Consider the following 26,309-nt stretch of genomic DNA (forward strand, 5'->3'; position numbering starts at 1 on the left):
GTTTTGAATGTTCTTTCCACCTCTCGCCCACCCGAGTTACTGCTGTGTCCTTCAAGCCTCAGCTCAGGTGTCATGTGGCCTCCTCCCAGGAAACCTTACCCACAACAGTCATCCCTTTGCCCATTTGGGTGCTTCACTCTGTGCCTAACCTTTATGAATTCCTCCATTGTACTACAATGTGACTACACGTACTTGTTTTTTTCCCTTCAGAGACTATAAAATTGTTGAGAATATGTGTTTTATTCCCAGAACTTTGTCCAGTGACTGACACTTAGGTGTTACTTAGTGAAGCTTGTGTAGTCATTTAAAGCGAGGGCCCTGTGAGAAGCCCTGGCCAGTGTGAACCCTGCATTGACACCCAACGTGGTCCTCTTCAAAGACTGATATCCTGGGTAGAGAGAAAAACCCCTCCAACTGATGATGCTGTACAGAATGGAGTGGCATTTGTTATCATCTCCTGTGTGTAGCTCAATGTCAGCCCAGCTCTCAGGACTTGGAGAAACAGTAAGATTCCTTCCTAGGAGCACACTTGGAAGTTAATTATATGCACAACATATGAGGGAAACTTGTAGGATAAGAACAAGTATTAGCAGGTTATATTAATCAGACACACTTTTAGAAATTAAAGATGTTTGTATATTCATAGGAATAGTCTCAAAGGATTCCTTGAAATGTTACCAATCTCTTGGGGGTGGGATTTTGGCAGATCTTATACTATCTACTTAATTTTCATACATAAAAAAAGTTTTAAGTTATATTTCATTTATAATTTAAAAAAATAAAACATACGCATTTCTAGCACAGGACAGGCTGTCTGTATCTCAGGAGAAGGTCAGCAGGACCTCTCTGCAACTGTGGGGCAGCCTCTGTTAACCTGTTTTCCAAGCCAAACTTTTCTGGAGAAGCTCAAAAGAAATATGATGCCCCAGACTTCTCAGAGGAAACGATGAGTCCATGTAACCAAGGCCAAACAGAGACCTGGTGAAAGTTCTGTACTCCCTGTAAGGCTGACCAGCTGCGTATTCCAGAAGCCAGCTACTAGAATAACTTCCCAGCTTGGCAGTGAGGTCAGGTGCAGTCAATGGGAGAACTTGGAGAAGTCCCAGAAAGTCTGTGGAAACAGGAGACTGCAGGGACTCCAGGCCTACTGCAAAGGAAGTTTAAATCCTTTGGATTTCACAAATGCCTTAAAAATAATTGCACCGAGTAGTCCAGGTGAATCCCTGGGCCTTGCTGGTGCTCGAGGTCTGCACCACCAGCCCTGTGCCCACTGCTGGACAGTCTTCAGATTGGGCAGAGATGATCCCAGGAGTGGGTCTCAATCTCTCCCAGCCCCTCGGCAGACAGTGGATAACTTCCAGACACAGAGACAGACATGGAGAGTGAAAAAAGCAAGGGAGGGCTTCCCTGGTGGCACAGTGGTTAAGAATCCACCTGCCAATGCAGGGGACACGGGTTCGAGCCCTGGTCCGGGAAGATCCCACATGCCGTGGAGCAACTAAGCCTGTGCACCACAACTACTGAGCCTGCGCTCTAGAGTCCGCGAGCCACAACTGCTGAAGCCCACATGCCTAGAGCCCGTGTTCCGCAACAAGAGAAGCCACCGCAATGAGACGTACGCGCACTACAACGAAGAGTAGCCCCCGCTCGCTGCAACTAGAGAAAGCCTGCGCGCAGCAATGAAGACCCAAGGCAGCCAAAAATAAATAAAATAAAATCGATAAATTTATTTAAAAAAAAAAAAAGCAAGGGAAACTGTGACTTTGAAGATAGACAGTGTCACTAGGGAGGCAGAGAGCAAGGAGCTAAAAAGGACACCCTGAAAACTAGATGGAAAATAGAAGAAGGTAGTGCTTTAGAAACTGGTGTGGCCCTTGGAAGTGGTTCACCATGAAATGGCCAAGTTTTTTTACTTGCCTGTGTTTTGATATCAATCCTGTTTCTTGCTCTGAACTATGATACTTTGTTATACCCAAACTGTTCTTTATTAAACTCTTTTAAGAGACCAAAAAGAAAAACGAAAGTTAAATTGTATTTACACTGATTCAATTAATAGCTAAGAACATTTTAAAGAATTTTTAGATCTTCTTTTTAAAAAATATGTCTGTATTTCAGTTATCCCTATTTTAATATAAACTGCCTAATATATATACATATATATAGAGAGAGATCACCTGTTATGAAATTTATAGCTAATCTGACTTGAAGAAAACAATTAGATATGAGGGTGCTTTCCTGTGCTCATCTAAATCCAAAATAGTTTACCAAAGGGTTTATCTAGTGTTGAGGTTTTTAGATTATTAATCACATCCCTCTCCTCTTTGCATTATGAACTAAATGAAAAATAGTCACAACAGTCAGGTGGAATAAAAATAGTTTTATTTCTTTTTGTTCTTGTTAAAGAAAATATTAGCAGTATTTTTAATGAGAACAATGCTGTACTTCATTATTTTTTAAAATCTTGGTTGAATGCTTTGGGACGCAGTGATTTGAAGATGTAGTTTCAAGTTCAGTTTATTTTAATATTTGGCTTAAATTATCAGCTGTAAAAAACACCTCACAAAAATGAGGTAGGTACAAATGGAAAAATATATCATTGGATGAGTTTACTAAGTCATGATACTCATTTTGAAATCCTATCTACCAATTATGCAAAGGTTTTTCTTCAAATTTCAACATTTTTTTTTTTTTTTTGGCCACACTGTGCAGCTTGCAAGATCTTAGTTCCCTGACCAGGGATTGAACCCCTGCCCCAGCAATGAAAGCACTGAGTCCTAACCACTGGACCTCCAGGGAATTCCCTGAATTCCATCTTTTTTGATCTCAAATAGTGATTCTCCAAATTAATCAAAAGGAGTTGAATTTTCCTTTTTTAAAACACGGGTTTTTAAAGCCCATTGAAACTCTTATTGGAAGAATTTTGCACAGGGAAAAGGTTTTGTTTCTAAATGTTTTACACTGAGAAGATAATTTTTATAAGTGATGTACATCATTTTCAGCAACAAAATTATAACTGTGGTAACATTTCAAAACATCCATTTTCATGTGCTGTCTCTATAGCATAAGTGTCTTTTTGAAGGCAGTTTATTTTTTATTCATTGTTAAAATTTCATCTTTACCCTGAAGGAACAAAATTAGGTGTGTTTATTATTTGGAAAATACCTGCTTAGTAGGATATTATCATTAGCACCCAGCATCATAGAAAAGGTCAGCAAACTTGGGACACTTAACCTTTTGCAAAAACAAAAATGAGTAGCCCATCAACATTGCTGGATGGCTTAAGTCTTTTGCCACCAGTAACCAGCAAACCCCTGTATGATACAAAGGGTGGTTACGTCTTGTTACAAAATTCTATAAATGTTCTACTTTTTAAAGGTCTTGTTTTTATTGCTTTTTACATTCTATAGCAAGTAAACTGTAATATGTTGCGATAAACAGAAAGATAATAAATAAGGTACCGCTGTCAACCTCTGCATTCTGGATCTTCTCTCAGATTCCGTGGTTTGTGATATGTGACTAGACTGAGTGAGGCACCAGGGTGTCAATATGTTAATTAAGCTTAATTTCTTCCTTATGTTTTAGATTATGCTATAAATAGAGATTCCGGCTTCTTTTCCCTGCACCCCTGTGGATATTATGTCCCCTTGGGGCATGTACATCTTCTTTTGGAGGTCTCTGGCTCCATCACAGTGCATAGAAGGCCCTCTGTGATTTGGCTCCTGTCCACCTCTCCAGACTCACTGCCTGCCTGTGCCTTGTGCTCCTGCAGCTCCAAATGGCTTTTTTGTTCCATTATGTGCCATGTTCTCTCCTCTGCCTAGAATGTTCTTGCCTCATTCCTCCTCCCCTCTTCCACTATGCCTTTTATAACTCAGATCAGGGTCTGTAAGGAGCCTTTCTTTGCCCCCCACCTCGACCCCAAATAAGTATCCTTCTTTGTGCTCACAGAGTAGTCTGTGTATGGCTCTGATACTGCATTTCTCACTGGTATTTTATTATGCTTATGTCTCTCTCCCCACTGCAAGTTCCTTGAGGGTAGACACCAGGTCTTAACCTACAGTTTACAGATGTTTATGACTGACTGAATGGGTCAGTCATTTACTTCACATTTGCTGCCATAAAATTTCTTTCCAAGGAAGACGTTTGACATATTCATTGATGCCTACTTGAAACATGAGTGTACAGTCTGTTTAAAAATCCTGTTCCCTCCACAGAGAACATGCAATGTTAAATCTTCTATTCAGTCCCCCTTTTTTTAAGTTGGCATATATTTCCAATCTCTTTTTCAGTAGAGAAATGTATATGTGTATTTTTCTTCTCTCTTTTAACCATAACCTCTTAATCGTTTTTTTGGCTTTGCAGGCTTTGGATGGATTTTTCTTTGTTGTGAACTGTGAAGGGAGAATTGTATTTGTGTCAGAAAATGTGACCAGCTACTTGGGTTACAATCAGGAGGAATTAATGAATACCAGTGTCTACAGCATACTGCATGTGGGTGATCATGCGGAATTTGTGAAGAATCTGCTACCAAAATCGCTAGGTAAAAGGAATGTGTTTTTTAAAAGAATATGAACTCTCTATAGCTTCCCTTCACATAATATATATAATATATTATTATATTTATAATATATAGTATTATCCTAATATATATAATAACATACTAAAAATATTTTAAAATTTAATTTCAGCCTGAGATTAAATATGGAGGAGGAGTGTCATCAGATAGCTGATAGAGAGCATTCCTTTTATCCTCTTCCTCTAGATTATGCCACAATTATGTGACAGTGTTAGGAGGCAGAGCAGTTAGTTGCCTTGCCAGAAGAAGCTTCTGCTTGGAATTCCCTTTGTTTTCAATTTTAATTATGTACAAGGAAGAGACAAATGTATATAATGTATCCTACCACCTTGCTCAAAGAAAAGAAAAAAGGGAAGGAAGGAGGGAGGAAGGGAGGGAGAGAGGAAAGAGGGTAAGGAGGGAGGAAGGAATACCCTTCATATTACATACTTATAAAATTAACATTTTTGGATGTGAGTGGTTTCAACTCAGTAGTTCTAAGTATGGTTGGATGGGTTGTTCACTGCTAAAGGAGCCTAGCTGAGAGTATGGATGGGGCCTGATTTCCAGCTTGTGTTCTATTCACTAAGCCATGTGCCTAGTCTTTAGCCTGTATGTGCTCCAAAAGTTGGGGGAGAGTCTTGGCTAGAAATCCTATGTAACTAAACGAAACATGCAAATAAAATGTTACCCATAGCTCTTAATTTTCTATGTTGTTCACTCGATGAAGTGGAAACCTATTTCTTCTTGGAAAAGAGTAGTATGTGTTTATAGTAACTGGAAGCCTGAAACAATTGTTCCTCTTAAAATCGCTAGTTTGATACTTGAGTTACCAAGGGGTCTTAATGTGTTACAGAATTTTAGAGTGTAAGTGACTTTAGAGATAATACAGTGGATTGCTTTATTTTAAAGACAAGGCAAAGATTAAGTCATTAACCCAAAAACTCACAGCTAGTTCAAAGACGAACCAAGACTCCTTACTCCAGTATAGGTTTGTTTCCATGATTTCCTCTAACAGTTATAGAGTGATGAGATAGTAAAAAGGAAGGAGGTTCAACGGCGAGTCTATGGTAAGAAAACTGTTGGGAATGGGGAGAGAATAGCTGAAAAACCCCTCTGACTGCCACCATGGTTTGAATATAACATTGTAACTGGGAAATGGTGACCCGCCACACAGTGATTCTCACTTGAAATGTACAGTTATCTTCTCTATAACTGAATTCACTTTTCTTATACTGAATCAGGTAACATTTCTGTTTTAACAGTCATTTCTATGTAATGATTACCCACTATATTCAAGGCATTGTAGCATGCAGACTGTGCAAATAAAATAAAGAGCAAGAAAAAATGATTTAAGAAACGAAGATTGGTCTCTGTCTATTCTAAATATTTTTTTTGAGTCACAGGCTCATTTGAAAAACTTTGACTCCTCCAACCAAAAGTGTGCACACACACACAAGCCATCCTTAAGCATCCATGCCTACCAGGTTAAAACACTTGCCTAACAACAGACCTGTGATTTTCAGTCATTTTTTTCATTGCCAGGGTATAACAGGAAACAAGTGGAAAAGCTCATTAATTAACTGCTGTAAAATTCTGAGCAAAAGAGCAATAAGCTATTAACTTTTTAAAGCTATTAATTTTTAATTTTGTCTTTATCTGTTTATAAAAGCTGTTAATGAGTTAAGGTATTTGTAAGACCTTATCTTTGAGGGAGGAAATCCTATACAATTTCTTGAAAATTTTACATTTTTCTAATTGGTAAACATTTAGCTTTGCTAAGGAAGATAAGTATCCTATTCCCTCAGGATAATGTTGGATCTGAGGAAGTCTGTCTTTTAATCTGAGTAGCTAATTAAGCAGATGAGTAAAGGTATGTCTTTTGTATCTTCAGAGTTTGTACTTTTTCACCTTTTTCACAGGCATATAATCAATTTTTCTTTCACAGTAAATGGAGTCCCTTGGCCTCAAGAGGCAACACGACGAAATAGCCATACCTTTAACTGCAGGATGCTAATTCACCCTCCAGAGGAGCCAGGCACTGAGAACCAGGAAGCTTGCCAGCGGTATGAAGTAATGCAGTGTTTCACTGTGTCACAGCCAAAATCAATTCAAGAGGATGGAGAAGGTAAAAACAAAGGGTGATTTTAAGGTGTTTGACTGCTTTTTCCAAGGTTTTAGGAACAGAGAGGAAATTGATTATAAACTGCCTTCTTCAGATAGTATTTTTGGTTATTATATTATATATCATAGTGGCAATTCAATTTGCTCTGTATTTCTTAATACTTAAGAAAAAAATTGCTAACATCTAGAATTACCCATTTAAAATGCCCCCAAATCCTCAGTTTTAAGCTGACATTCCCACTAAAATGTCAAATTCAAACCAACTTGCTGCCTAGAAATAAGAGCTGTAACTAACTGCTGCCAGTTGGAAATGTACCAGATGCAGCAGGCTGTTGAACAGCTCTGATTTTTAGAAAGTTTCAAGCTTAGAGTGTACGGAACACTGGAGAATAGAGTTAGCATTTTTGAGGCCATACAAGGTAATTTATAAGGAGAAAGCTTATGAACAGATGAAAACACAGCTGAAGCTCTGATATGAACAGGGTATGAACATGGTATTAGTTAAATTTGTTACAGTGGATGAGTTTTCCATGCAAGCTTAAACTGAGCTAAGTTAAGAACACCACAAATTGGAAATTGGAGTAAGGACTAGGGAAGGTAGCAGCCGAGAAGTCAGTCAGATGCAAAAAAGGCCGTGTATGTAGTGAGTCTCACCAGGGCATGGGCGCCACAATCAACTGGGGACTTTTTACAAAATACACATGCAAGCCTGTCTTATATGACTGAAATTCTTATTTAGTTGTGTGATATTGCGTGTAACCTCTTAAAAAAATTTGGAAATGGGACTTGCAAAAAAAATTACAGATCCTAAAAACATAGAAGTCCTCTGTCAAGGGCAAAATAATGCTTCTTCAGAAACAGTTAAATGTTTTTTTATATGATAAATTATTATCTGCACAGTGTTTATAGGAATAATCTTTGTAGCCATTAATGAATATAGGAAACGGACTAAAAAACTGTATTTTATAAACCACTATGTTGCTTAAATGTAGCCAAAACTACTTCTTCAAGTTGTTATCATCCAAGTACTTGAGATGCATCAGTCTCCTCTAGTTTATGTAAGAACATTCAATGGGAAGGGATAATTTATTCTAACTAGATCTCTATCTGGAGCTGCCAGTTTTTAGTTGCGAGCAATTTTATTTCTAATATTATACTATTAGATCAGAGTGACTCCAATATTGTGTCAGATCATATAACATGTACTGTTTTTATAAAAACCATTAATGGCAGGTGGTAGATGTGAACCGCTTTCTACCCTCTTTCCTTCAATTTCGCCTTCTTGTTTTGGGCAGATTTCCAGTCATGTTTGATTTGTATTGCACGGAGATTACCTCGGCCTCCAGCTATTACGGGTGTAGAATCCTTTATGACCAAGCAAGATACTACAGGTACTAGCTGCAAAGTTCAGAATGTTCTATCAGTATTCATGATGTGACTATGCCCTTAAAACTAATTGTGTCCCTCTGTTCTCTGCTGTTCAGCTTCTGTTCACTAGTCCTGTACAGAAAACGTTTCCAATGTGGTCTTGATACTGTGCATTTTAGATACTGTCATCATTGTTATGGCAGGGTGCTGGGGAGAACATTATTTTGTAATTATGCACATATCTATATTCTGATTATAAATTATTTTTCATAATCTATGGAAAGAAATTTGACAATGTAGATATTAATGTATTTATTTATAAACAGATACAAAGAAGTGGTTTTAATATTGTGCATAAATGTATCTGGCTATTTCCTTTTTCCTTTATTCTTTGTCTTTAAATTTATTCAGCACATACTGATTGAATTCCTAGAAGTGCCTGTCACTATGTGTGATTGCTCAGGGTGTACCTGATTGAGCAAAAAGCAATGATATAATTACAGATTTGTACTTTTTTGATGGAAAAGGTGTGAAATGGTATAAGGGAAGCTAATAGGGAGGTCCTATTTTAAAATTAGCTGGTTAACAGAAGGCCTGTCGAGCTGATATCGTGCCCCTAGGCCCCAAAGGATGAGGCTGTGCCAGCTGTGCAAAGTGTGGGTGTTGGAAGGGCGCGTTGGGCATGGGGCATGGTGCAGAATGGGTGCTCCTGACTGAGGAGGCAGAGCTGCAAAAAGCCCTAAGACAGAGGAGTATGTTAGAACTGGAAGAAGGGCAGTAGAGCCACAAAGGGAGTAATAGTGAGCGTACCTGAAAATAAGCCCTTCTTTTTAAAGGCCTACTTCAGATTTGATTTTCAGCAAAAACAAATTGTTACTGTTCCTTATAATTTATAAAGTATTTCTCATATACTGTTTAATCTTTTTTGTTAATTTTTAAAATTTCTTAAATTTTTAAAATTTTTTGGCTGCACCACGCGGCATACAGGATCTCAGTTCCCCGACCAGGGATCAAACCCGTGCCCCCTGCAGTGGAAGTGCAGAGGCTTAACCACTGGACCACCAGGGAATTCCCCTATATTGTTTAATCTTATCTTCACTTTGTCATGTTAGGTTTTCATACTTTTACATCAATCAGAATTGTATATGTATTACTTACCACTGTAGTCTTAAAATAGAGTTAGATACTACAGACAGATTTTTTAGCAGACCAAGATTTAAAAAATCATTTCGACTAAATTTTATTCTTTTTTTTTTTTAACTTTATTCTTTGTGAAAGTTTAGTTTTAACGTACTTTTTCACTTTACCATTGTTTACAAGATCCTGTTACAATATTTATTAATTTTTTAGTCCCAGAAATCTAATATTCCTGTATTGTGTGCTTTATTCTTGTGTTCTTAAAGATAAACTCCCAACTGCTCTTACTAAAGAGTAGGTGGGGATAAATTAGGGCAGAAAATATTGGTTTGGCCAAAAAGTTTGTTCAGGTTTTCCGTTACATCTTACAGAAAAACCCGAACGCACTTTTTGGCCAACCCAATAGAACACAACAAAGAGAATGTCTAGGAGCTTGATATCTAAGGGTAGTAATGATCAGTTACTACCCTTACAGCATCTATTACAGTAATGATCAATTACTACCCTTACAGCAACAATTACAGCATCTAAGGGTAGTAATGATCAATTCCAATACCTTTATTCATTCACTTTTTGAGTCTACCATGTACATGTTCCTTTCCACTTTCCACCAATGAACAACACTGGAAAAATTTAATAAACCCTTATTGAAAATCCAAAATATTATTGCATGAAGGAAAAATAGGGTCTATTAAAAAATATAGCTGGTCTTTTGTGTCAGTAAAACCAAACAAGGGTTTGAGAGATAGCAGAATAAAAGCCTGTTGGAAAGGGGTGATGGTTAGGCCACAGAATAAATGTGGGAGACAAGGGAGGCCTAAAAATTATGAGGATAATTTAGGAACAGTATATTTCAGCTTTTCCTCATATTGCATTTCTATAAATTGAATCCTAAATTAGATTGTTTTAAAGAAGACTGTATTTTTCCATAGGAACAGTGTTATAACTGGTAGTTTTGTTTCTGACCAAGGACCCAGCATTAAAATCTTAGATATACTTGATTTTAGAATAAACTTATAAAAATTAAAAAATTAAGCTCTGGCTCATAAAGTAATTATAAATCTAGAGGGAACCTCAGAGATTACAGAATCTAGCCTGTCCATTTTACAAATGAGGGAATGGTGACTTTTCTAAAACCAGGCAGCTAATTGCTGAGGGCAGACATCTTTAGGCCCTAATATAGAACTCTTTCTTTATATTGCATTGCCTTCCACCGACACACTATTTAAAGGGCATCACTGTACTGCACACACTTCTTACACAAAAGATACCAGAGAAAATATAAAGAAAATAGAAAGATGCCAGAAAAATATGAAGTATTCTTTTTTTTTTTAACATCTTTATTAGAGTATAATTGCTTTACAATGGTGTGTTAGTTTCTGCTTTATAACAAAGTGAATCAGTTATACATATACATATGTCCCCATATCTCTTCCCTCTTGCATCTCCCTCCCTCCCACCCTCCCTACCCCACCCCTCTAGGTGGTCACAAAGCACCGAGCTGATCTCCCGCCCGCTGCTATGCGGCTGCATCCCTGAAGTATTCTTAAAATGTAAAATTAGCATCATACCATAGAGTTGATTTAGATAAAAAATAATAAACTAGCTATAATAAGTATTAGATAATTTAATTCCTTAAGTTTTAGTAGTGCTTTCAACTCTACATGGAGTGGTTCATGTCCCTTAAAAAAAAGAAGAAGTTTTCTACCAGGAAATGTTGAACAGTGGTTTATTTGTTTGGTTGGTTGGTTAAACTTTCCTCTAGCAAGGAGAGGTATTCTAAATCAACCTATTTATGATTCTCTCCTAAGATACTCATTGCATTACTGATCATTTGTTTCCATTACTGATAATTTAATCACTTTCTCCCCTCCAGTCCCACAATTACAGATGTCCTTGCTCTCATGTGGGTTAATACTGACCTTGAACACATAAACACAAACACACATGCCTCGCTTAGTCACTGCATATGAGGAGTATTATTGCATTTGAAGATTATATAACAGTGGATTCTCTGCTATAACGAACTCTTAGTCTCTTATGTGATGAGACAAAGATTGAATGATTAAAACTCTTAGAAAATCTGAAATTATCTATAGTTTCAATCACAGTGTTCATCAGGCTTTCCCCAAACTGTTCTAAAATAACAAAAATTCCCTCACTTAAGTTTTAATTTATTTTCTTTCTACATTTATGCCAAGACTTGGGTGACAACCTGATCAGACATACTTGGTTATATTAGATTCAAGACCCTACGTTAAAGAGGTCTAATAAGTACTTTATTTCTAAACAAACCAAGAGAAATATATATAGAAAGGATTAGTTAAAATGAAGAGGCACAAACAGTACAATAGATTTGAGTTGATTGTGTGAAAAAAGGGAAGATGAGGAAAAGACAACCAGGCATTCACAGAAGAGGAAACTTGAGTGGTGAATAAACATGAAAAATATTCAACCTCATTAATCAGGGAAATACAAAGTTAGACCATAACCATTTTTCAACTACTAATTGTAAAAAATAAAGAAGCCCAACAGTACCAAGTGATGGAATGGATGTTGGATTAACAGTAACTCTTATATAAGTTTCTGGAAAACAGTTCAATATTATAAAGTTGAACATTCACATAACCTGTGACTCCACAGTTCTATTCCTACATATGTACTCTAGAGAAACTCTTACACACATGCACTATGGAAAATGTGAAAGATATTCATAGCAGTATTGATTGTAATGACAAAAAACTGGGAACAATCTAGATAGACAGGAGAATATAAAGACAGAGGGATGTGACAAGTGAGGAGTACACACATAATTGAATAATATTGATGATATTGGTAATGTTCAAGTTTTGAAGTTGGATGGGGCTTTGTAAGTTTTCATCTTATTAATCTAATTCTTAATTTATATATATATATATACACACACACATACATATATATATATATCTTACCTATATTTGTGTGAATATAAGATTGCATAAAAAATAAAACAGATCTGAATAATCACAAACTGGATTAATTGGCTCCTGATTAAGAAATAATTTGCCTGAATTCTTCCATAGTCATTTAGGAGACTTGTTCAAATGTGATAACAATGTCAAATCGCCACTAAATTTTATAAAGCATTATGTTCTGTTTGCAGAATGCCTAGCAGATCTTAATGTTCTCACTTATCTTTTTCTGATTGTCCTTTTTTTGCCTTCAGTCTTTATTCTTAAATGCAATATTGTCTATAGCCCAAGAGGAGGTAGGAAAGGAAAGGCTTCCTTACTTTCTCATACTCTCTTCACTTAATTATTGGAAATTAATTTAAACCAAAATAATATATTTCATCTCTGCCTCCCATCCCCAATAAGTGATCCAATCATTAGTATATGTAGAGAGCAGGATCCAAAGAGCAAGCCAGAGGAGTTTGACCTACATTAGTCTCTGCAGCTTCAGGTCTTTATGATATGACTTTACTACTTGATTGGTATTGAATTTTAGGATATAATATAACACACTCCAAGGCAAAAACAATTTTGTATTATCATGTCACTGATATATTCCGTTATCATATGTAATAAAAATTAATAGTGCTTTTGTCCATTAAACATTTGAGAGGTGGCAGAATATTTTTTAGATGCAGTTGTTAGTTTTGAAACATGAATGACTTGTATCAGGAGGCTATCATAAATGTGAAATTTCATTCTTTGTATAGGTAAAATCATCTCTATTGATACTAGTTCCCTGAGAGCTGCTGGCAGAACTGGCTGGGAAGATTTAGTGAGGAAGTGCATTTATGCTTTTTTCCAACCTCAAGGCAGAGAGCCATCTTATGCCAGACAACTATTTCAAGAAGGTAAGGTTTTTCTCTCTCAGCTATTTTCATTAACCTTGCTCTTTATTAATACTGAATAATTTATATAGAATTTATGGCTTGATAAGTATTTTCTCCAAATTACAGTTTTTGCAATAATCAGTTTTAGGAAGGAAGAAGTGGGTAAGCAAAGTAATTCATGAGTGGATCCTGAATTTTGGGATGCACATTTTAAAGAACAGGATATCATGTGGTGGTCACTCACTCATTCATTCATTCATTCATTCAGCAGACACGTATCAAGTTCCTCACATACATAGAACACTATGTAAGGTGCCAGGGATACAGTGATGACAAAGCAGAGTTTTGCCCTCCAGGAGCTCAAAATCTGTTAGGAGGATATATGACAGTTTTAAAGATCAGTGTGGCCTGGGCTATAAAAGAGGTATAACCAAAGAAGAAAAAAATTAATTCTGACTTGGAGAATCAGGGATGGCTTTAGAGAGGAAGTGATATTTTTGTCTGGCTTTTGACGATCACTCCCAGCAGAACAGGCATGTCAGAGGGCTTCTAGATAATACAGATCTATATCATGCATGTTTACTTCATGACTGTTACAGTACCTGACTCAGGTTGAAGTTTCAAGTTAAAAATATGTCATATGAAATTATTAATTAATAATTGAACAACTGCTGTGTCATAGTAAGTACTATGGGAATATGAAACAAGTATATTCCCTGCCCTTAAGGAACTTAACAGTATTATAGGAAAGATAGGGAAAATTAACTGAGAGTGAAGGCCAGAAAGTTTGTAAAGATTCAGAGATAAGGGGTTCTGATATATTTTAATATATTGTCATGTAATTATGGTAGCCTAATACACCTTTCCCAGTGTAATTTATTCTGTAATCTTTAAGTAAATAGTTTGTCTGGAAAGAGACTCTTTGTATGGCTGTTCCTGAAAAACAATTTTTAAAATATTTTTCATTATTCCATCACCTTTCTTAATTTTAACATTTTCCCGTTAGGTTTCTTAAGTTTACAGATGATTTTCCATTCATTCCATTTTAGGTCAGCTGCTTCCTAATGGTATGTGAAGGAAGCAGCTTGATTTTTTTTTTCAGGAAGCCATCTGTATGAATCTCACTAGTCTGTTTACTTCTGGGACAGCTTCCTACAGACTAATGGTTCTTCAGTTGGCCTCTTACTAGACTGTTACCATCCCCAAAGGTGGTATTTCAGTGGATATGACCGAGAAGTTCCCCAGGCAATCCTGAAGTGCAGTCAGGTTTGGAAACCATTACAGAAAGCAGTTAATGCCATCCACTGGTTGCGAACTTTGTGACTCCCTCTACCAGCAATAGCACTTGACTTTTGCGTAAGTGGGAGACTCAGAGCACTGTCTTCACTCATTGCCTAAAATGCTGCAGTATATGATACTCTTCTCTTTGATTTTTGCCTTAACTTTATAAGTTGAACCTTCCAAGGCTTTCCTTAAAAGACTTTCAATTTTATTTGCCTATAATTTATATACATTTTGGCCAAGGCAAAGCAGGTCTAGATTATTGTCTCATTGTCCAAATGCCTAGGCTGCCCATAGATGTGATTGAGCCGTGGTTTAAAGTATGTGTTTCTAAACCATTGGAATTCTCTATAAAATAGATTGATTAAAGTGTAATAAGTAACTAACCTATCATTAACATATGAAGTGAAACAATTTAGAGAGAAATGTAAAGAAATATAATTCAACACCTCTTCTCCATTACTCATGTCTTAATGTCCTTTTCTTGTACTTTTTTTTAGAAAAAAAAAAATTCCTCAATAGAAATAACTTTTTTCTCAGAATTAAATTGCCCAGAATTCACATGACTGATTCTAGTGTTTTGGAGATTCTGGACAACTTGGCAAACAGCGTTCATGAATCAAGCACATCTTTTTCTTATATGTTATATTCAGCAGTCAAGTTATATTCAACATCAAGTTTGAGAACCACTGGTCTATCAAGAATGGAGAGAGATGTAAATAGCATTTGCAGTTTCCTTGCTGCCTCTGCACTTAGGGACAGTGTGAAAGAATGAAACAAATTATGCCACTATATCCTCGATTTTGTGTAAAACTTTTAAAATGTAAAACCTCTACAGTAATTGATATTTAGGCAAGAAAATTTGTCCTCCATCTGTCTTTTTTCCTGCCTTTAACTTACCTTTTGAAGGCAGCAGCTGGTATAAAATCCTAATAGGCATTAAAAATTTAAGTTCTTACTTTTTAAGAAATATTACCTAAATATGTGGCTTGCTCAGTGTTTAACTGCAAGTTTTCATTCTTGGACTTTGAAAACGAGATTAAACGTTAGTATTTGTGTGAAAAAAAAAAGATTTAAGTTCTTAGCTTAGTTTTTCAGCTGCTTTTGACAGACAGCTCACGGCCTGCTTTTAAAGGGTGTTGACCATTTTATTTTCCAGAATCAAATTTGAAAACACATTTCAGCCAAAGAATATTGTGGGAGCATTCAGGATGAACTAGATTAAAGCAGTTGTTCTCCATTGAGACTGGGGAGGAAATGGGTATCAGGACCACCTGAGGAACTTTTAAACTGGGAGGAAGTTCATGAAAGTGTATAGTTTAGAAAAGCTTCCTCAGTTCTGTTCACTTCAGAATCATTCTTTTAGAGAAAAGTCTAGGTTAAATGCTTCCCTAAGGTCCCTGATAAGATTCATTTGGGGCAGCTGTTAAACCAGATTTCTGGACTCCACCCACACCACTGAACCAGAGTCTATAGTCTAAGATGCTTTATTACAGAAAAGTTTGGAAAACATAAACATAGGTTCCACAAGATATTAATAGCTATAACTAGGAAATGATGTTTCATGCTGAATTAAATATGGGAAATACTTCAGTCTCTGACTTTTGGGGATTCATAAGACATATTTAAGATATTTAAGTTTCTGGGAAGTTCTACAATAAAGGTTCATGTTTGACTTTGTTACCCAGACTTATTTTTCCTCAGAATACTTTTTCCTGTAGCACATCTATTAGCACTTAAGGAGAGTAGTAGTCATGGGAAATGTTGGGCTAGATAGCCTAGAAAAGTTTTATGAAAGTTCTGTTTACCTATTATCAGTAATGTAATATAATGGATCGTTTCTTCTCTTTGAAAGATATCCATGATACATTGTTACATTAAAAAGTAGGCTAAGAAAGCATGGCATATATAGTAAGATCTCATTCTTGTATATCTATTTATCCAATAATAGAAGGCTAACAAAATGTTAACAGTGGTTATCTCTGAGTGATGGGATTATACAAGTTTATCTTTACTTACTCTTTGTTCATTTCTCTATTAACTTTATAATCACAAAATAAAGCTATTTTCATTAAAAAAATCATGAGACAGTTGGAAGGAGTTTGTAGTATCAATAAGTTTGGAAGTGTTGCTATAAAACGTAAGTTCCCATATGAATGATTAACCAGAATGTCCATGTTCTGTATAACAGAGTTAACTGAAAATCTTTTTTTTTGTCTAACTTTATTAAAAATATTTAAAATATGAGTTTATTTTCCTTTTTTAGAAATTTCGGTATACTGAATAGAGTTTACACATTGGTGACTGAAAATCTTAGAGCATCTAGGGGTAATTTTTTTTTCTTTATCTTAGTAACAATTTTTAAATTGCATTTTTTCTGCATATTTCTAGGGAAATATCAAAAAGAAAGAGAAATCTCTGCCAGCATTGATCTGTAGTACCCTGCCATACGTTTTAAACCTGCCCAGTTGGTTAACATCAGTAAGGCATGCTTGTTGAGGTTATCTCAGCACCAAATTAGGTGGAGTCAAAAACCCAAATAGCTCTACTTCTATAGCTGCTATGACCAGAGAAAACAGTTTCCTTTGCTCTGTTTCCTGGCTCTGTTGAGGCCTACTCTGGGGGGACAAAAGCAAAAACGATTGCCATTTTAAAGGTTCTTTGAAGAGTTTCTGGGGTGGCAATAATACCACATCAATAACATCCCTCCTCACTAAGTGTTCTAAAAATTTTAGAAATGGACACAGGAGTCAGAGATCAAGACCTGGCAAAACTAAATCAGGAAACAAAACCTGGTAAAACTAAATCAGAAAACAAGGTCAGGACCTGTGATCAAATGAAATTCCAAATAGTTTTGTTCAGGCACAGGTCTTTCTTATGGGGAAAATTTGGTGTGTAGAACAGACGTTTAACCAACCAGTTCTGTAAAGAATTATGGCTCCCATACTCATGTCTTAATTCAGAATATTAGATTGTTATATAGGGTTGAAGCTATTAGTATAAATGGTATCTTGGGATTGGCTGAATGTGAGTGAGTATGACTCAGGACATAGGTACTTTGGAAACTGCTTATTTGTAGTTTGGTTTTTCTTTGGTATTTATTCAGGAAATATTCATTCAGTACCTGCTATGTACCAGGTTCCATGCTAGATATTATCTCACAATAAACTGGCTCCATTTTAGTGACAATGGGCAAAGGTTAATTTGCATTATTAAGTCCTAAACTTGTAAATGACAAAGTCAGAGTTCAAACCTAAATCTGATTCCTAGGCTTTTATTCTTTTCATTGACCTGTGCTGCCTTCCTTGTGCTGAGTCTTATTCCACACCTTATTATCCAAAATAAATAATCTAACTTCAAAACTTAAAGTGTCATAATTTCCTGTATTAAGTTAGAAGAGATTCCCCAATTTTGGAATTTTCACTAGTTTAGATGTAGTCCTCCAAGTTAAGGCAGCATAATTACCAAAGGACTATTGATGGTTCTGTAATCCACAGTATCTTAATATTCCCATGTTAGCCTGAGTTTCTAGTTCTTTCTCACTTTAAAAGCATCGTACAATTTCAATGGAGAGTGGAAAATAAGAATGGGACACAGTACTAGCCCTTATGTTTATTCTACCTGAAGAAGAAAAATAAGTGTATAAAAGGTTTTCTACGTCCTATTCAAAGAGATATAGAAGAAATGTTTATGAAACAATGAAAAATAAGATTGGAAATGCAAAATGAAATCAGATTATATGGAGCTGTACTGTCCAATATGGTAGCCACTAGCCACATGCAGCTATTGAGTACTTGAAATGTGGCTAGTGAGACTAAGGCACTGAATTTTAAATTTCTTTTAATTTTAAATTTAATTTGTCACATTAATTTGCCACATTATGAAAGTGGCTGATGACTACCATATTGGACAGTCAGCTCAGTGGTGAAGAGCCAGAGAGTGTTTTCCAGCAGAATGATCCTAAAGCGCAATAAAGTGTGATGAAAAAATAGACAAAATGGCATAAGCAAAATAACGTGAAATATATTCTGTGTCTTATCTGGCCATTTATGTATCTGTAGCTTTCTCATTATCCCAGGTTAATAATTTATCTTAAAGTGCCACTTTTTTGTTGTAGTTGTGTTTTCTAAAATATATTATCGGAAGATATTAACAGTTGGGAATTGTTAATATTTTTTTAAGGTTTTGTCAGAGCAAACATTTAACTTATATCCTTACACAGAAATTATCGGTTTTCATTAAAGACGTTTTCATCATTTATTATTTCACTAGATACTAAATTTCTCCATGTGTTATATTTGGTAAATGTGCCAGTGATTTGGCTGAAATTGCCAGATGGGTAAGGAATCCTTGAAATTAACTTTATATCCTGGTTTTGGTACTTTGGGAGATTTATGTATGGCATAGATTTACAGCAGATTATGCCCTCTTCAGTTTATATGGTATACCCATGGCAATAAAGTAGAGCCTGCCTTCTCTTTACTTAAAGTAATATGTAGCTTCAAAAATTATTTATCAGTTGGTCATTTTGTCTTTCTCATGTGTCTTTAAAGTGTGACTGAAGCCCTTTCTGAAATGTCTTTGAAAAATAGGACTAACGTTTATTACAGGCTAAATTATAATAGTCATTTGTGGTAGTAACCCTTGTATTTCAGTGGATATGATTTTTAACCTTGGTATAGCTGAGTCTACCTATTAAATCTTTCTTTAAAAAGAACTCTATTGTATTACTGAAACATCAATGACATTTTCTTACTTAGTAGTCTGGTATAGCCTTTACATATTTCATAAATATTTACCAATAGAGTTAGAATTTTATCTGTTGTTAATAAAGCTTTAAGACAAAAGTAAATCGTGTTGTTTATACAGTGATTTGACTGCCTTAACCTAGTTTTTATTTTATATTAGTAATCAGTGGCTTTATCTTAATTTGCTTACTAAACTAAATTCAAACATCAAAAATAATATATATGACTATAATAATTTGACAAGTGGGGACCTTATCAATTCACATTCCTGAGTGAAAAATTAAATTTGAATTTCAGTTAAAGAGCTCTGCAAACTAATCAAAACTTAGAGGAGGAATTTTATAGTATATTAATGACATCTCAATAAACCTGTTTTTAAAAATCAGCCAGCCAAAGGTGGGGGGAGAGCTTGTTAGAGATAATACTGAGAATGAGAGGGGAGAAAATTACTTCTTGGTATTTTTAATGAACACTTAATAAATTTAAGGAGCTGCCCAATTATAGGGAAAGATTAAGGTTGATTTTTTTGTGGTTTGTGGTTTCTTCATAATCATAACTTCTGTGAGGAGGCACCCATTCAAGTAGGACTAAATTAAAACTTGTCATCAGATTGTATGTTTCACCCAGAATCATTTTTCCCCCTCAGATATCTGCTTTATCTGACTGTATTTTGAGTCTGAGCAGGCAGCAGTTGGAAGGGCATTTAAATGAAGTTCTAGGTAGAAATAAGGCTTGATAACTCTCCTTTGCCCAAAGTATAAGTGTCAGAATTTTAACTAGGTTTCTCTTTTGTTTGAAACAGTGATGACTCGTGGCACTGCCTCCAGCCCATCCTATAGATTCATATTGAATGATGGGACAATGCTTAGCGCCCACACCAAGTGTAAACTTTGCTACCCTCAAAGTCCAGACATGCAACCTTTCATCATGGGAATTCATATCATCGACAGGTACTACTTATTTGGAGAGCTTCATATGAAATAAGTCAGTTCACATATCTCTTCTTAGAGAAAAAAGTTTTATATTCTTGATGGCGAGAAAACAAATTTTAAATTAGGCATTAAACTAACATGATGAGTATATAGTTAATATATCCATACTGAGTTTTATAGTTCTGTCGCCTAACAATAGCTTTGTTGTTTAGAAAGGGAGACAGGAAAGGTGTGGCTGAATATATGCTTAAGGGGTAAAAACCAAAAACGTGGCTAAGAATTTCCAACTTTCCGTATGTGAACTTATGGTCTTATAAAAGATTTGAGTTTATTAGTATTGTTATTTTTTAATTTTAAAAGTGCTTTATTTTCATTAGGGCAAAACTCAGTGGCTCCTGAGTTCAAGTTGACAGTTTATCAAACTACAAATTATTACACTATCCACTTGAGATTTTTTGAATGTCATTGCCTCTAATTTGTTCTCCTCTCAAAATATGTTTTGCACTATTATATATGGTAAATTCATGAAACCATTCTTTTATCCTATGAATTATTCAAAATCCTACATTTACAACTATTTAAAATTTAGCATTAAACAAAAGCAAAGACATTTTCCCTCACTTCATCTTTCTCTCATCTGATATATTTGCTTATGGGAACATGGTAATACCAGTCACAAATCTGTTGTCGTAATTATGGATTTGAGTAAAGAACTTGATGAAAATCTGAATTCAGTATTCTGCATTTTCTAATTTTAGTTTAATTTATGCTTGTGAGTGGAATTAGCACAGTTCTTTTTTTCATATTGTGATTTCTCTTTCAGAACATCTGCTATGTCTGCATGTCACCCTTTTTAATTTTTACATCAGTGACACAGTATTTTCCTTACCCAGTCTTCCTCTTTGGAGTTGAAATACTTAAAAGCTGTAACAAGGGAGTCATAAATAAATACCTTGTAACCAGAGAGGTGTGGAAAGTTTCTCTTTTAACTAAAAGTCTTATGTAGTGTTAATTATTTATATGAAATTTTGAAAAGTTTAGAAGTACATATATTGGATTTTTTTCCAAGGCCAAGAAAGGTTTCTCTCCCATTTAACTGAAACCATTATCATATTTACAGGGTCTTAAGCACTATTGCCTATTAAGTGATGCTAATATTTCACAGTAGTACTAACAGTCCACTGCTTTTCTTAACGTGATACAGAAGCTTTTTACTTGATAGTTTGCTACATTAGTGAGATTAATGGTCTTGTTTTATAATATTTATCATAAAAATATTATAATGGAAAACAGTGAAGATCTTTGAATGTCTTTTCCTCCTCTAGGGAACACAGTGGTCTTTCTCCTCAAGATGACACTAATCCTGGAATGTCAATTCCCCGGGTAAACCCTTCCGTCAATCCTAGTATCTCTCCAGCTCACGGCGTGGCCCGTTCAGCTACATTGCCACCATCCAACAACAACGTGGTATCCACCAGAGTAAACCGCCAACAGAGCTCAGACCTTCATAGCAGCAGTCACAGTAATTCTAGCAACAGCCAAGGGAGTTTTGGATGCTCACCTGGAAATCAGATTGTAGCCAGTGTTGCCTTAAACCAGGGACAGGCCAGTTCCCAGAGCACTAATCCCTCTTTAAACCTCAATAATTCTCCTATGGAAGGTACAGGAATATCCCTTGCACAGTTCATGTCTCCAAGGAGACAAGTTAGTTCTGGATTGGCAACAAGGCCCAGGATGCCAAACAATTCATTTCCTCCTAATATTCCGACATTAAGCTCCCCTGTTAGCATGACAAGTACTGCCTGTAATAATAGTAACCGATCTTATTCAAACATCCCAGTAACACCTTTACAGAGTATGAATGAAGGACCCAATAACTCTGTTGGCTTCTCTGCCAGTTCTCCAGTCCTCAGGCAGATGAGCTCACAGAATTCACCTAACAGATTAAATATACAGCCAGCAAAAGCTGAATCCAAAGATAATAAAGAGATCGCGTCCATTTTAAATGAAATGATTCAGTCTGACAACAGCTCTAATGACGGCAAACCTCTGGATTCTGGGCTTCTGCATAACAGTGACAGACTCTCAGATGGAGACAATAAATACTCTCAAACCAGTCACAAACTAGTGCAGCTTTTGACAACAACTGCAGAGCAGCAGTTACGGCATGCTGATATAGACACAAGTTGCAAAGAGGTACTGTCCTGCACAGGCACTCCCAGCTCTGCCTCTGCTAGCTCTTCAAGTGGTTCTTGCCCTTCCTCTCATAGCTCACTGACAGAGCGGCACAAAATCCTACACCGGCTCTTACAGGAGGGTAGCCCCTCGGATATCACAACTTTGTCTGTGGAGCCTGATAAAAAGGATAGTGCATCTACTTCTGTGGCAGTGACTGGACAGGTACAAGGGAACTCCAGTATAAAGCTGGAACTGGATGCTTCAAAGAAAAAAGAATCAAAAGACCATCAGCTCCTACGCTACCTTTTAGATAAAGATGAGAAAGATTTAAGATCCACTCCAAACCTGAGCCTGGATGATGTAAAGGTGAAGGTGGAAAAGAAAGAACAGATGGATCCTTGTAACACAAATCCAGCCCCAATGACCAAACCTGCTCCTGAGGAAATTAAACTGGAGTCACAGAGCCAGGTAGGTAATTCCTTGCTTCACAGAATGAACATTCCTAGTTATTTTTTTATTTTCATTTATTTTATTCCATCCATAGACCGTATTTGGATTCAGGCTATGTTTTGCCCTATCCCTTGGGCATATATTAAAAGGTTAGTTTCGATGGTTGAAAAATTACAGGATGCCCTGAAAAGTTCTCTTTGGAACCTTGGAGGGCAACAATATTAATGTGGCATTCTAAGAAAGTAGTTGTTTCTTTCTTTCTATAAAATCAGAGTTCACATCTTTGGAGGTTTAAAAAAATACCTTCCCTGCCCCCTCCTCCCATCTTCCCACCTATTAAATCCAACTCTTTCAGAATAGAACCTAGAAACCTGTATTTTAAAGACACTCCCCAGAGAACTCTGATATGTAACAACGTTTGGGAACCTCTGATGTAAATGAAATGAGAGAGAAATGTGAGGAGGTGGACAAAGCTGCCTAGTCTGGCTTGCTTTGCTATTTAATTTCCTTTGAAGCATTTTTTAAAGTCTTTTTCCTTCTCATCTGATTCTAACTGCCCTCAATCCACAACCCCCATCAGAATAGGGACTTTGAGTATTCCGGGTAGTAGGGTATATAACATGCCCTGAAACAGAAGTAAATAAAAATAAACCTTTGCATAAATTGTTATGGATCAGGAACCTCTGTGTTTAGGCTGGGGTGGGGGGTGGAGTGAAAAGTAATAGGCAGCTTCATTTATTGAATAATTGCTGTGGACTCTGAAGGAATTTAAGAAAAAAAGAAAATGTGATTCCTCCCTGCTAGGAGCTTACACATTATTTAGATAGAATATAGACATACGTGAAATAGCTGAAAATGTATTCACATAGCAGTTTATTAATAAGACTCTTCATTGTGAAACAAGATTCACACTTAGTACGTACAGGTCCTACAGTTTCTTGAGTCAGCTTTATTTTCTGCCCTCATCTCACAGAAGTCTCTCTCTTCCCTCAGGCATACTGCATTCTAGGCACATGGAAGCCCTTGCCATTCCTGGGATAAGCCATGTCTCTTCTAAGCATCTTCTGCCTTGCTCTCCTTTCTATGTCTGCTGAACTTCTACTCATCCTTCACAAACAATTCAGACATCATTTCTGTAAAGCCTTCCCCAGTAGCCTTAGTTAAACATTCCCTTCCTCTCCACTCTCATAGTTCTCTGTATTGTCTCTATTTACTATAACACTATTTGGGTTATTTCTTTACATGTGTGGTCTTTGAGAAGGCTGTCTCTTGGTACAACTAAACTAGTGCTGTGTTTCTAAGCTGAAAAACAGCTTTAAATAATAACTATGTTAAAACTCTCATGCTTTAAAATTAACTTTAAAAGTAACAGCTTTATAAGAAAATACCATTGTGTACAATCTTGGCACATCTGTTTTAGTGCACATGTACATGCATTTCTGCTGAGTTTATACCTGGGAGTGGAATTGCAAGATCGTAAAATATGTATGTGTTCATCTTTAGTAGATAATGCCAGTTTTCCTAGTGTGTGAGAATTCCTTCCAGTTGTTCCATGTCCTTGTTAATACTTGCTGTTGTCAATCTTTTAAATTTTAGCTGTTCTGGGGTCTGTGTAGTGATATTTCGTAGTTTTAATTTGCCTTTCCCTGGTAAACATTTATTGGTCATTTGGATATCTTCTTTTGTAAATAGCCTGTTCAAGTGTTTTGCCCATTTTCCCAATGTTATATTTTTCCTATTGACCTGTAAGAGTTCTTTATGCATTTTGGGTGAGTCCTTTATTGTTTATATATTTGCAGATATCTTCTCTATGCTGTGCCTTGCCTTTTCTTTCTCTTAATGGTGCTTTTTGTTGGAGTGAAGTTCTTCATTTTAACGTAGTCCAATTTGTCAGTTTTTTCCTTTATTGTTAGTACTTTTTGCACGTGCCACAAAAGACATGTTCAAAAATAGTCATAGTAGTTTAACTTGTATTAGCCAAAACCCAGAAAAACTCCCAAATCCATTACAGTAGAATTTATAAATATATTGTAGCATATTCATACAATGAGATACTATTCAGCAACAAAAACAAAGTGATCTACTGCTACTTGCGACAAGGTGTCTAAACTTCAGGAATGTAATGTTAAGTGAAAGAAGCCAGACTTCTAAAAAATACATGCATGTAATTCTGTTACACAATCTAGAAGGAAATTTTTGTTGAAGTAAATAATGAAACCCAAACAGGTAGACATTTTATGTTGATGAATTATCTTAAGGTAACCATAGTGGAATAATACTGTGAAATAAAGGTCAGTTTTCTCCTGTGCATAGCCACAGACAGATGTAGGAACTCCCTACCTATGCTAGAAGATATGTTTCTTATTCTAGTAAGTCCTTAAGTGGTAAGTGACCTTTCTGGGATCTTTCAAGCTAATATTTATTAAAAACTTTCCCAAACTTTAAAAAATTATTTTTAAAAACAGTGTATGTTTTGCACCATCATAAAGTAAGCCATTTTATAAAATTTTGAAAAATATGACAGAAGATAATCACCCATGATGCTATCGTCATAACACAGTACTCTCGATATTTCTTTACAGTTCAGTCTTTTTCCAGTGCATACATTTTATACCGAGATATAGTAGATAAACACTATGTGTATGTTATCTTATATCCTGTAGTATATTAATATCATAAGCGTCCACATTTTGTTCCAGTGTTAGGTCCTGTTATTTCATTGAGACCCCAATCTTTCTTTCTTCTTTCTTCATTCTCTCATAGTCACACTCAATTCATATAGTTTAAAGGAACAACTTGTTTTCTACATTGTTTCAGGTGAAAGTGTAGAATATATTTCCGCTAACTTTGGTTTCCGTTCTTAGTTTACAGCTGACCTTGACCAGTTTGATCAGTTACTACCCACGCTGGAGAAGGCAGCACAGTTGCCAGGCTTATGTGAGACAGAGAGGATGGATGGTGCGGTCACCACTGTAGCCATCAAATCGGAGATCCTGCCAGCTGCACTTCAGACCACCACTGCCAGACCCACTTCCAGGCTGAATAGTATGTGTTGGGGACAGAACTTCATTTTAAATGTTTAATGATAATATGGATTAGTGCTTTGTCTCTCATCATTATTGCACAGACCTTTTGTTTGTTGAGAGTGAAATATCTTTTCATTAATGCCACTCTTAGTAATACACAGTTACTTTCAGACATATGAACTTCACTCATCATGTCTATTTTAAGTTATAGTATAACCTCTACTTTTTTGTAATTGATGTTAAGGTGAGCAGTTGATGTTAAGGAGAGCAATTTTGTGTTCTTACCCAAAACATTCCATAGTAGGACTTTCAGAAATATAATATTGGATCAGATTATGTTTCCCAAAGGGTCTTCCTTGAACACTAGTCCTATGAAAAAAAGGATTTTGTGCTAACATACACTGGGCAAATGCTACGTGACATATACACCATTCCACTATTAAAATTCCACAGTGCATATTAAAGGTTTTAGGAAGTCCTGTGTTAGATGAACTAGTTTATATATTTTAAAAATTGTTTTGCTTTATCTTTGTGCCAGTTTATTGTTTTTTAATTTAAAACAAAATTTTATACAAATTTTAAAGTTTACACTCCATTTACAATTATTACAGAATATTGACTATATTCCCCATATTGTACAATACGTCCTTGTAGCCTGTCTTACAAGTTAAATTTAAATTTAATTTAAAG

At 35.9% G+C, this 26,309-nt stretch overlaps 1 protein-coding gene across 8 annotated transcripts in view; it reads left to right on the forward strand.

Moving 5' to 3' along the window:
- The window catches only part of NCOA1 (nuclear receptor coactivator 1), a 333,798-nt gene that overhangs the window by 246,760 nt on the left and 60,729 nt on the right, over positions 1–26,309 (forward strand). For all 8 annotated transcript variants that reach the window (XM_061168793.1, XM_061168796.1, XM_061168795.1 and 5 more), the window contains 7 exons: positions 4,363–4,540; positions 6,504–6,683; positions 7,975–8,070; positions 12,885–13,025; positions 19,836–19,983; positions 21,291–22,611; positions 25,458–25,638. In XM_061168793.1, the coding sequence (XP_061024776.1) occupies positions 4,363–4,540; positions 6,504–6,683; positions 7,975–8,070; positions 12,885–13,025; positions 19,836–19,983; positions 21,291–22,611; positions 25,458–25,638 (2,245 nt within the window). The remainder of the gene's footprint in view (positions 1–4,362; positions 4,541–6,503; positions 6,684–7,974; positions 8,071–12,884; positions 13,026–19,835; positions 19,984–21,290; positions 22,612–25,457; positions 25,639–26,309) is intronic.

This window comes from Eubalaena glacialis, chromosome 14 (genome assembly GCF_028564815.1).
Source record: "Eubalaena glacialis isolate mEubGla1 chromosome 14, mEubGla1.1.hap2.+ XY, whole genome shotgun sequence".
NCBI classification, from domain to species: domain Eukaryota; kingdom Metazoa; phylum Chordata; class Mammalia; order Artiodactyla; family Balaenidae; genus Eubalaena; species Eubalaena glacialis.